This window comes from Chiloscyllium plagiosum, chromosome 21 (assembly GCF_004010195.1).
Source record: "Chiloscyllium plagiosum isolate BGI_BamShark_2017 chromosome 21, ASM401019v2, whole genome shotgun sequence".
Lineage (NCBI taxonomy): Eukaryota > Metazoa > Chordata > Chondrichthyes > Orectolobiformes > Hemiscylliidae > Chiloscyllium > Chiloscyllium plagiosum.
The window spans coordinates 38,748,820-38,762,267 of NC_057730.1; the positions used below are offsets into that span (position 1 = coordinate 38,748,820).

The window sequence follows — 13,448 nt, forward strand, 5'->3', positions numbered from 1 at the left end:
ACAGCAGGTCCGGCAGCATCTGTGAAGGGAGACATCAGTTAACGTTTCGGGTCCGGTGACCCTTCCTCAGAACTTACCTGGAAGGTACTATCTCCAACAATGCACACAACTTCAGGACTGCACAAAGTTGGGATCATTTTGGCTGGGACATGAACCCAAAGCCTTCTGACACTCGATCAGTTTGGAGCTTTGGGATGACACTTCAAGAGTGCTGTAATTCATTGACTGTAAATTGCTTTGAGGTGTCCCGTGGTCATGAAAACTGTTATATAAGAGCCAGTCCTTTCTTTGTTCTGCACCTAAGATGCTGCAGTAGATGTTGAATCATCATGTGTTAAACTCAGGGCTTTGTGTTTTATTCATTCTTATTTCAATTGAATCACCGGAGAGCAATTAAATTAGCTTTGGTGCAACCATCATGTCAGCTGTGTTTTAAATCCTGATTAAGGTGGCCATTTCTTTTCATAAACAAATGCAAAAGATTAAAGAAAGTTTTTTTGTGAAGCAACTCCTTCCCCTGAGCACCTGGCATTATTAAAGGTGTAAAGGATTTTAGGATCTGTGTCAAAGAGGAGGAAAGGCAATTTTACTCCTGTAAGATTAACTAGATTGAATTTAGTGAGGTAGCCGCCTTTAAATGGGCTCAATTCAGGTGTTCCTGAAAATTTCATATTTTTTATTTCTAATCAGCTTGGGTGCAGTTAGTCAACAAAAGCCAAAAACTGTGAATTTGGAGCACCAATGATTTAGGAACTAGCATAGTGACATGTTTACACTTCTAATGGTTTCCAGTTATAGTTCCTGCCCCGAAGCAATTCAAAAGAAAGAAAGACTTGCATTTGTACAGCACTTTTCAAGACCAATGAATATTTGATAGCACTTTACAAAGAATGAAGAACATCTGAAGTGTATTGACTATTATCAAACAGAGAAGGCACAGTGGTTAGCATTGCTGGCTCATAGCACCAGGGTCTCTGGTTCGATTCCAGCCTTGGGCGACTGTCTGTGTGGAGTTTGCACATTCTCCCCATGTCTGTGTGGGCTTCCTCCCACAGTCCAAAGATGTGCAGGTCAGGTGAATTGGCCATGCTAAATTGCCCATATTGTTAGGTGCTTTAGTCAGAGGGAAACAGGTCAGGGTGGGTTACTCTTCAGAAGGTCGGTGTGGACTTGTTGGACCAAAGGGCCTGTTTCCACACTGTAAGTAATCTAATCAATAAGCGCATATCAAACTTCCACACAGCAACATTGTGTCAGTGACCAGATAATGTTTTTGTGACATTAAGGAATAAACTTTTGACCAAGAAATGGGGATAACTTCCTTGCTTTCCTTTGAAGTAGTGCCATGGATTTTTCATATCGCTCCTTGTATCCATTAAGGAAGGATTGATTTGCTGTTTCTAAAAGATAGGCTATCATTTCTGCAATGTTGTATTGTTGTGTCAGCTTTGAATTATTTTGTGTGTTCAAGCCCTGGATTGGCATTTCAACATGAACCCTGTGACATGAAGGTGAGCCACAGTTAACATTGAGACACTGAGCTAAAGGTACTTTCCATACGGAAATGGGGAAGAAAACACTGGGCAGGAATGAATACCCACCCCCATGGTAAGGCAGGGAGGCATTTAATAGGAGTGATAGTGACAAGTGGGAATCCCACTGTCTTCCCCATCCACCTGCAATTAAGCTTGTAGTGGGAAGACCTGTAGTTAGTGGTCCCTTACCTTCCCTGACAATTGACACCTTTAAGTGGGCAGTTAATCCCAGTTAAGGTCCTTATCCCCTCACTGCTGTTACTAATCAAGCAGTGGGGGGTGGGGGAAAATTATGGGGAGCCAAAAGACAAAGCCAGGGTCACTTGCTGGCTCCTGGTTGTGTTGTTCAAAGACACTTGGTGCTTGACTGAGGGAGCTGGCAGGAGCAGAGGCCGTGGGACAACTGAGAGGCAGCTCTCTCCCTTTTCTGCTGATACCCCAAACCCCCTTCAAGAGAACCTCTGCATATCTGCATGCTTCGCCTCTCCATGAACTAATTGGCTTGGCAGCTCTCAACAGGCCTTGATTCTGGGGAATCTCACCAGCACTCCAGCAATCAGACAAGGTATCTGCTTCCTCCATGAAATACCAATTAGGGATCAGCAAGAATGCATGACATTGGGTTGACAGAAAACTTGGACCACCTCATGCACTTGTCTTTCTGAACTGAGGGAGTTCAGAAATTCCATAAAGAGAAGAAATGAGGCAACCAATAGAGATGTTACTGTTTCCCTTTCTTTTTAAATGAAAATGAAAACAGCCTATTTTTGTCACTGGAATTCATGAGTCAAAGCTTTATTAAACCCAACTGGATGAGTGCAGTCTGGTCTTTACTGCTAACTCAGGAGTTGACAACAATGTTCATTATTAAACATGAACAAAGATTAGGCTTGATTTTTGATCACTCAGAATAAGTATCCAGTTAATGCAAACTTGCTGTAAACTCATCACTTGGGCAAAATATTGAAGGAGTTTCGATGCAAGTGGAAATTGGAGTGTGAGAGAGGCTGGGTTGGTTAGAATTGCTCAGTTGCCCAAACCAATTTATATCTTCATGGACTAGAGTCAACGCCCTTCCCCACTCTGCGTATCTATGGCCCAATTGAAGTTGCCCAAAGATAATTGAGTCGTGTGGGGGAGACTATGAATGCATGGGAAATCTCCTTCCCAGAAGGATATTAGTGTTCCATTTGGATTTTTAAATCCTGCAGCTTGCACGCTCATTTATTTCTCAGTCCGACCTTAAATGATTTTTTTAAAGGAATTTGAAGGGTCATAAGCTGTTACTATTTAACTGCACAACCTTCAATTGATATAGTCTTTGTCACAGTATTACATCTCAAACTGCTTCACAAGAGTGATTCTCGAACAAAAGATTAACATTGAGCTACCTGAGGAAATATTAGGATAGGAATTTGATTCAATCATTGGTCAGAGAGTGGGTGAGAGATTTTAAGGACCATCTTAAAGGAGAGAGAGATAGAGAGGGAAATAATTTCAAGGAGGAAATTCAGCAGTTCAATTTTCTACTACCGAGAGGAACAAGGGAAACAGGTGGATGAGAAAATTGGGATGCAAGTTCCCAAGCCACTAACGACTTTGACTTGAAATACATCACCATTCTTTCACTATCACTAGATCAAACAGCTGGAACTCCCTTCCTAACAGCATTGTGGGTGCACCTACACCACAGGGATGACAGTGGTTCAGGAAGACAACTTCCCAATATCTTCTCAAGGGCAGTTAGAGACAGCCAATAAATGTTGACCTGGTCAGCAAATCCACATTCTATGGACAAACAAAAACAGATAAAGCAGCTATACAAAACCCACTTCCTTATATAACTAATGCAATCCTGGGAGGACAATTTGCTGATCAGTCTTTCCATTGAAAGGTTTCAAAGTTTTACAGCTTGACCTTTATTAAATCTTCAGCTGATTTATTTGTTCCCACATCTTGAGATCTTCCACTTGTCAGCTGGGTAGTGAGGTTGTCAGATTGCTCAATAAACCTCATCATAAGAATCCCAGTGTGACTGCTGTAGAAGATACTCTGGAAATGAGCAGTGACTCTGATATGCTGAGATTCTGACTTGCCAACTCTAGGAGTTCACAGGTGGTCCTGTGGGTAGCAAAGCCTAGCCCTTTAAGACAGCACGGAGCAGATAAGGGCTGTCAACCCTCAAGGCTTGTCCTCAAGTCCCTAGGAATTAAAGGTTAATTTCCAAGACACTGCTATCATCAACTCTGAGAGGGAAAATCATATGAGAATTGATTTTTTAATTTAAAAACTTTGTTTATTATTGGAATATTGGTGATGTGAAGAATAGGCTGCTTGACAATTTAATAATGATCCAATTGGCTAATGCACAACATTTTCAATTCCCAATTGGCTGTGAATTACTTATTGGATTACCATGGATTAACATGGTGGGAGACCAATAACAGGATAGAGGGGCTGGCACAGTTGGAGGCATGGGATCATCTGATGCCAACCCCAGGAATACACCCAAATAGAGTTAGCAACCTTTGGACAGGCAGATATACTTGTAGTGATGTAGGCTCACCAGCAAGGGGAATGAAGAATGGGCGATAACTGCTGGCCTAGCTAACAAAGGGCATATCTCAGGAATTAATTTTAAAAAAGCCTGTTTGCCTCCAGCAAATCAGTGTGAAATCTGATAGAAACAAAACCAGAAATTGCTGGAAAATCTCAGCAGGTCTGGCAGCATCTGTGGAGAGAAATCAGAGTTAATGTTTCTGGTCCAGTGACTTTTCTTCAGAACACACCCACACTGGAGGGCACTGATCGACATCATTTCAATGTAATCACCAGGACAATAGCTAGCAGATACCTGGCACTGTGATATTTGGAGAAGTTAGTTTTAAGCTCTGAAAATGACTTAAATACAATTCTGAGACTGACTGAATAAAGTGTCCAGGTTCTGGGAAGTTTCTAATAAGAACTACAGTGATTCGGCACAATTTCTATGCACATTTGAAGTGTAGCCAGTGTTGAAAATGTGGCTGGAGATTTGTACATAGCAAGTTTCCACAAACAATAATGTGATATTGATAGGTGATCTGTTCTTTCGGTGGAGTTCGTTAAGGAATAAGTATTAACCGGAACACTGCTATACTGCCATTAGATTGTAAAAAGGCTGATATAACCTTAGTTGATTATTATATTTGAAAGATGGCAGATTGAGAGTGCGGTACTTTATATTGCACTGGAGTTTTAGCTTGCATTTTGGTATCATCCCAAGTCAAAGGCAAGAGTGTGACCCACTGATCCACAATCAATGGTTTAAGCTATTGACTCTTCTAGACAAAGTCAAGATCAACCCCAAAGTGTCAAATACGAGGCATGTTTTGACAATCCCTTTTCAGTATTTTGCACTGTTGAGGTTAAAGCTGAGGCCACTCACTGCAACAGATTTCAGCTTTATTCTGAATTTAGATGCGTGATACCGGATCTGAGAGTGATTGATGCAGACCTGATGTGGAAAAATATTCCAATCCCCCAGTGCAGTGAGCACTATAATTCGCAGATAATAGAGAATTTTGTTTTAGAGAAAAAATAGATTTGCTGTCAAAAATCATTACTTTGTGAAGAGCAAGTGACTTTTTTTATATAAATATGTTTAGGAAGTCATGATGATTTGGGGCACATTCAATTCAAGGACGCTAAAAGTTGTAATTTAGAAAACAAAATGTATGAAAATCAGTTTATGGCTTGAAACCCTCACAGGGAGCACAATCTCAATGCAATAAAACTCTTTCTAAAGCAATTGTAAAAAATTGTTCCTGCTATTGAGTTGATAGATAGCAAACTGAAAAGATAATATTATCTCCAAAATAAATGAGTTCTTAGCCCTTTGTAAAACAGAAATCAGAAATGTACTTGTTGTTAGCTGCTCTTGAATTACTGAATGCAAAGTTATTTGCATTACATCACTTACCACACAATGTCATGGGACTCTGATGTACATAGTGTTTTATTTCTGCTGTTCTCAGTTCCAGGCTTGTCATTGGTGCAGTCTTGGTCCAAACTGGCAAACCAAATACCAATATTTAGTTCGTTTAATAAACAGTTAAAGTTACTCATATTCATTTTTATGTATGTATTTTCTCCCCTGATGAAACATGGGAACAGGAGTAGTTTATTTAACTCCTCAATTCTGCTCTATCATTCAATCAGACCATAGCAGCTCAGTCTCAATTTGCCTGTCTCTTATCCATATCTCCTGATACCCTTACTTTATCAAACCAATATCTTTCAAGTCACAATCTTCAAAGCTTTGTGAAGGATTGACCTTGCTAAAAGAACAGAGCAACAACTTTGCTCCTAGGTGTTTGCCAAAGGGACAATTCAGCCATTGCCAAGAACTGCACAGGAGTTAAATAAAGACTCTTCCATTGATTTTTGCTTGAGGTGACCAAAGTGTGGACATACATTCCTGTCTCATTTCTCTGTTTTGTATATCCCTCTAACAAAACATTATAGAATTAAACACTCTTGAGGAGCTGAGATGCTGCATTTTGTTCATGGAAAGCAGCACCTGGCCCATTGGAGCTTTGCTGGCTAATTCTTTGTTTTTGAAATTTTGTTTAAATTCTAACACAGCTTAAAAAAACCAATGCCAATGAAGTGAAAAGTCCAATTCAGCCTATTACAAGTATACTTTTATATACAGTGATAAAACAAATCAGCCTTGGAGTCCTGAAATTTGAGCAGAGATGTACCTTGGCTGCATAATGAAAAGTTACCCCTTCAACCTGACTGCTTCCCAGTGCTGAATTGCATTTCTCTTGGACTGAGTACATATCTTTCAGACCCTGATCCTGTTCTGCTTGCAACCCTTCAGCAAGGCTGCCTAGTGCTGACTGTAAACTTGTGTTCAAGAGGCTAGGGTGGAGTCGGGGGGTGGTACCGACTTTTACGGTTAACCAAATCCTATGGGAGAATTGGGGTAGTGCCTGGCAACAGTGGCACAGGTTAAATGGAGAACTCTGAGGCACCAATCCAGATCTGATTATATGACTGGAGCAGGTTTTGAGGAGCTGACTGGTCTACTTGTGTTCCTACATTTTTATATCTGATAATTCCATTGACCTCAATCGTAGTGATGGAAACCAAAACTCCACTGACTTTTTTTTAGAGTGTAACATTTGCATTTGTATATATTGCACATATTAAAACATGATTGTCTACATTTTTATATCTGACAATTCCATTGACCTCAATCGTAGTGATGGAAACCAAAACTCCACTGACTTTTTTTAGAGTGTAACATTTGCATTTGTATATATTGCACATATTAAAACATGATTGTTTCTATTTCAGGGTGTTACGCTGAGAAGACAGAGCGAGCCAAGCTGCCTGGACTCTCTTTTCAGTTGTCGGAGACTCTACATTGTTTATTTATTTTTCCCGTTTATTTATTTTTCCCCGGGGGGAGGGTGGGTGGGGGGCTGGGGGCCTTGGGCATTCAGCAAACGGGGCCCCTCAGCTGAACAACTCCTGCTCTGTGGACAGGAATGACTGGTGTCCGTGATAACCGCTACAGTGCTGTATCCTCAGAAGAAAACGGGTTGAGGTTGTCAACCATGCCAGGGATCAACGGCTATGGCAATGGGAAGATCCACACCAGGAGGAAGTGCCGCAGTCGTTTTGTGAAGAAGAACGGCCAGTGCAATGTCCAGTTTGCGAATATGAGCGACAAACCCCAGCGGTACATTGCTGACATCTTCACCACGTGCGTGGATGTCCGCTGGCGCTACATGCTGCTGATCTTTTCACTAGCCTTTGTCATCTCATGGTTGGCTTTTGGCCTGGCATTCTGGCTCATTGCGCTGATACACGGTGACCTCGAGAACCCTACTGGTGACGACACTTTCATGCCCTGCGTTTTGCAGGTGAATGGATTCATCGCTGCCTTCCTTTTTTCCATTGAAACCCAGACAACCATCGGGTACGGTTTCCGCTGTGTGACGGAAGAGTGTCCATTGGCGATCTTCTTGGTGGTCTTCCAGTCCATCGTAGGTTGCATCATAGACTCGTTCATGATTGGTGCCATAATGGCTAAGATGGCACGGCCGAAGAAACGAGCCCAGACGTTACTTTTTAGCCATAATGCGGTTATAGCCATGAGGGATGGCAAACTCTCTCTTATGTGGCGGGTTGGAAATCTGAGGAAAAGTCACATAGTGGAAGCCCATGTCCGGGCTCAGTTAATCAAGCCACGGATCACTGAGGAAGGAGAATATATACCCCTTGACCAGATTGACATTGACGTGGGTTTTGATAAAGGATATGATCGTATATTCTTAGTTTCCCCAATAACTATTCTCCATGAGATTGATGAGGAAAGTCCACTGTATGGTATTAGTAAGCAGGACCTGGAGATGGCAGATTTTGAAATAGTGGTAATCCTTGAAGGAATGGTGGAAGCTACGGCGATGACCACACAAGCTCGCAGCTCCTATTTGGCCAGTGAGATTCTATGGGGCCAGCGATTTGAACCAGTGCTGTTTGAGGAGAAGGACCAGTATAAAGTGGACTATTCACATTTCCATAAAACCTATGAGGTGCCCACAACCCCTCGATGCAGTGCCAAGGAACTGATGGAAAGCAAGTTCCTCGTTCCCAGCACAAACTCCTTCTGCTACGAGAATGAGTTGGCTTTCATGAGCCGAGATGAGGAAGACGAGGGTGATGATGATGACAGTAGGGTCTTGGATGATCCAAGCCCAAACAGCAGTCGACATGAATTTGACCGATTACAGGCAACTTTAGCGTTGGATCAAAGGTCTTACAGAAGAGAGTCTGAGATATGACCTTTGACTGTTGTAATGACCTTTTTTTTTCTCAAATGTAAGGAATGGGTTACCAATCATCACGAGTGCCATAAAGGATTTTAAAGCTTGCATAGAATTAGGAATTTGATTGTAATGGTGGAGGGAATTCTCACATATGAAGCCTATCTGAATGGTAAATGAGTTAACATTCGATGTGAGTAAAGATAGAATTATTACTGTCATGCTTTTTAGAAGATTATGTAACATTGATAATTACCTTCCAATGGATTAAAACTTAAATGTAGAAGGTCAAGGGATTGGTTCGAGGAAGACATTGGATCCAGTGTTGTTGGTGATGTGTGCAACAATGAGCTTTAAGAAAAATAGAACTAGAACAAAATCATGTTTAGACTTGCAAATAGGCAATTTCAACTTGTCAGACCAGATTTAATACTCCTTCAGGGGTTTCTGTTTTCAATGTTTTGACACTTTCCTTTGAAAGAAGGTATCTTTGTACCAGCTGGCAAATGAACAGAGAGCAGAGATGGAAACTAAGCCCTGCATCGATCCAGCCACAGAGTGCACATGGTTGTATGTCAGCAAGCACAATTACCTGTGCACTTCGCTGGTATGCAGAGCTAGACATTGGATGAGGTGAAAATTGCGCAAAGCTCCTGAGGCATACAAAAGAATATGTCATCGCGCTCGAGGTGTCACATCAATGTCAGTCAAGCAGAATACATTTTTGTAAAAAATAAAGTTCTTTATCTTTAAATACAAAATGCTTCACAAAATTATACTATTGTACAGACCCAGCCAGACTGAGTGCTATTATATATAATGTATATGCCTAGCTAAGGAGAGTGCTGATCCCATATATTTTATATATAGATACATGCATATGCACACACACATACACACACACACATATGCAATATGTACACTGTACAGTTGGGAGGATTAGTGTTCTACACTGTATAGACTTAGCCTGGCTGAGTGCTATGGTTAATTACTATCAGGGGGTAATTGAAGGGGAAGGAATACCTGGAGGGATAGCATTTTTCCACATTAAGATGGAACTAAAAGGAATTCAGCAAGGAACAACTCCCAATGTGCAGCATCAGTGGTTGGGAGCTGAGGGTGGAATATTGGCCATTCACTGTCATAGCTTTAAGTCTACATTCTCCTCTAACAAGGCCCTGTTCTGTGTATGGGGGAAACCACAGAATTACTCCTGTGATGTTCAGGCTAGAATTTTGATTGGTAATTGTTTTTTTACAAAAATGCCAAATTGCATGGAAGCACCCAGAGTGAGGTGCTCCACGCTGCCAGGCTGCTTTGGTGAGTCCATCAGTGAGGTGAGCACCTTCACAACCAAGAACAACTACATAAAGAGCCAAGATGACCGTGATTTCAGAGATGAGTCACGAGTATTGTGCTCTGCAAATCCACACCATCAGCTGGAAGTATAAGTTTCCCAACTAACTTTATACTGGGGTCCAACAGAACAGTCTGAAGTCCTGATTCCCACCAATTGTTTTTTAAATTGTCTTCAAGATTCAGGCAAGGTTGACATCTAATGCCTATCCCTTACCATTTGTGAAGATGGGCTGAGCCGCCTTCTTTTACTGCTGCAGTCCATGTGGTGAAGACTTTCCCACAGGGCCAAGGCTCCTGCTGAATCACTTCAGAATGCTGTAGGCCTTTTTGTAAAAACCATTAACTGAAAATTCAGGTGAACAATGCGTAGATGAGCGAGTACTTTAAACTAAGGTGCTGTTTCCCACCAGGACTTTCCTACCCCTTTGAGGTTTTTGTTGATTTTAGTGCACTCTTTAGCATTTGCAATGCCTTCTGGGAAGGCACAGTCTTTGACACCTGTTGTGTGAAATCCTTGTACCTACTATAGGGGTGTGATACCACTGGGATGTTTGTGGCTTGTCTCACACTAGGTAACCATGGTGACAGCATCATCAGCTTCTCTGCTGCAGCCTTGCACCTGTAAGACTGAATTAATTGCTTTAACTATCTTCGATTGTGCTAACCAATCTTCTTGTTTTGGACGTAGCTAATCAGCTTAACCTTGCAGTCCCGTTATTTTGACTTTCCTCCTTTTCTCAATTTTTGCGATATGTCTCAGCATAGAAGCTTGTGATTAAAAAAGGTATTTCTCTTAAAGGGATAAGGTGAACTTTGACCTCTGTAGAAGTCTTCCTCTTCACCCAGATTGTAAATGTAAAGAATGACTCTGGGTTCTGTTTTATTTTATTGGGTGATCAAAGAATTTATTAAATTAAAGAATTCTAATACAAATTGACATTTGTCTTTTTTCAGAAACACTAAACCATCAAATGGCGGAAGAGATGATTTGTTAAAGTTCTGATAAATGCCCATTGAATAATACTGTACATGACACAGATGGAAAAGGCCATAATCATAGTTCAACCAAGTAAAAAGACTTCCAGATTTCTTCATAGGGTCATACAGCATGAAATCATTCCCTTCAGTCCAACCAGTCCATGTTGAACATAATCCCAAACTAAACTTGTTTCCACCTGCCTGCTCCTGGTTCACGTCCCTCCACATTGTAATTGTACCCACATCACTACTTCCTCAGGAAGTTCATTCCACACACGAACCACCCTCTATGTAAAAAAAAAGCCCTCATGTCTTTTTTAAATCTCACTCCTCTTAAAAATATACCCTCTTGTCTTGAAATCCCCCATCCTAGGGAAAAGATAATTACCATTAACCCTATGTATACCCCTCATTATTTTATAAACTTTTATAAAGTTACCTTTGAACCTCCTTCATCTACTGGAAAATCCAATTGTTTCTTTAAAATGTTCCTCCAGCTTGTGTTCGACTGCGATTCCCTCAAGTTCATGGGAGATTATACAGAGCTTCCAAATCTTTCTCTAGATTTCATCAAAAGTAGCACAAATGGAGATACTTTCCACCAAATGCGAACACATAATCTTGAAAAATATGTAAGTGTGAGGAATGTTGAATAATCAATTGAAAATAATTTGCATTGATATAGGACCCTTGTTAGCCTCAGGATTTCCCAGAAATTTTTACAGTCGATGAATCGCATTTCAAATATAGTCATAGAGATAAACAGCACAGAAACAGACACTTCAGTCCAACTCATCCATGCTGACCAGATATCCTAAATAAATCTAGTCCCATTTGGCAGCATTTGACCCAAAACCCTCTAAACCCTTTCTACTCATCCAGGTGCCTTTTAAATTTTGCAATTATGCCAGCTTCCACTGCTGCCTCTGGCAGCTTATTTGAATGCAACTCACAGAATTGGGACTGGATGTGAATATAGGAGGTATGGTTAGTAAGTTTGGGGATAATGCCAAAATTAGTGGTATAGTGGACAGTGAAGAAGGTTATTTAAGATTACAAAGAGATTTTGATCAATTGAGTCAATAAGCTGAGGAGTGGTAGATGTAGTTTAATTTGTATAAATGGGAGGGATTGTGTTTTGGCAAAAGCAAACAAGGGGCATATTTCAAAGTGAGAGGAGAAAGTTTTAAAAAGGACATGCAGGGCAATCCTTTTACACAGAGAGTGGTTTGTGTGTGAAATGGAGTGCCAGGGAAAGTGGTGGATGCAGGTGCAGTTATAACGTTTAAAAGACATGTTGGTAAGTTCACGAGTGGGAAAGTTTGGGTGGATATGGCTAAAAACAGGCAAGTGGGACACGTGTAGTTTCCGTGGTTGGTGTGGTCTAGTTGGACTGAAGGGTCTGTTTCCATGCTGGATGACTCTATAAATCTAAATGAAAACACGAGCAATGTGAGATAGGAAAACGAGAATGTATTCGATGATAGGGATCAGTACACCCTGGGAAAACATAACAACCCAAACCCAAAGCAGTAATCCACATGGGCTTCCAAATTACCAGCAGTTCAACCTTGACTGTTACAGGATTATTTTCCTTTAATAATAAATTACTCCCAATTAGGAAAAATAGTTTAATCTAGTTGCTACATCATTCACTTCAAACTGGTTAACAGCTACACCAAAGTAACTCATGATGACTGGACTTCCGTGACCTTCATACTTATTTTGTGCAAAATGCCAATAGTCCAAAACCTAACAATCTGTGGGCCCCTAGACAGAGGAGCTAAGAGCAGGATTAGGCCATTCAACCCTTCGAGCCTGCTCCACCATTCAGTGAGATCATGGCTAATCCTATATCACAAAACTGTATTCCCGTTTACACTCTATATTCCTCGATGATTTTAATATCGCAAAATTCGCGATTTCTTTCTTGAATATACTCAGTGACCCAACGTTCGCAGTGTTCTACGGCAGCAAATTCCACAGGTTGGCCGTCCTTGGAGGAAAGGAATCCTTCCTCATCTCAATCCTAAATGGCCTACCCCACATCCTAAGACTTTGACCCCTGGTTCTAGACTCCCCCACTACAGAAAACCTCTTCCCTGCATCTAAACTGTTCAGCCCTGTGGAATTTTATACATTTCAAGCAGGTCCCCTCTCACCCTTCTAAAATCTAGTGAATACAAGCCCAGTCAAACCAACCTCTCCTTGTATGAATGTCCTGCTATTCCTGGTATCCTCCTAGGAAACCTTTGCTGCAATCCCTCCATATCATGTATATCCTCTGTTATGTAAGGAGAATGTAACTACACACACTACTCCAGAAGCAGTCTTACCAAAGCCCTGTATAACTGCAGTAAGGCAAATTCTTCTGGAATGAAAGCCAACAAACCATTTACCTGCCTAGGTGCTTGCTGCACTATCTTTACTTCTATTGACTGGTGTACAAAGACACCTACATTCCTTTGCACATCCACATTTCCCAACCTAAGTATTTTTTAATCAACCTGTTGCAACACACCACTGGACTAGATCCTGGTCCTCCTAGACCAGAGATAGGCTCGCAAGTGCTGTGCCACAAGAGCTCCACATTGCTGAACTTTAAATATTTTCTAATCAACCTCTTCAACTGTGTTATTACACACCTCTGGATCAGATGGATCTTGAAACCAGACTCCTGACTCAAGAGGTAGGGACACGACCATATTTGTTTTTGAATCAACCTGTTCAGAGATGTTATTACACACCTCTGGTG

General features: G+C 41.2%; 1 protein-coding gene across 1 annotated transcript; it reads left to right on the top strand.

The window, feature by feature from the left end:
* The first annotated feature begins 7,021 nt into the window (after positions 1-7,021).
* LOC122560780 (ATP-sensitive inward rectifier potassium channel 12) lies at positions 7,022-10,645 on the top strand. Its single transcript, XM_043711862.1, has one exon. It carries the CDS (start codon positions 7,076-7,078, stop codon positions 8,372-8,374), a length of 1,299 nt encoding a protein of 432 aa, XP_043567797.1. The 5' UTR covers positions 7,022-7,075; the 3' UTR covers positions 8,375-10,645.
* The last annotated feature ends 2,803 nt before the right edge of the window (positions 10,646-13,448 follow it).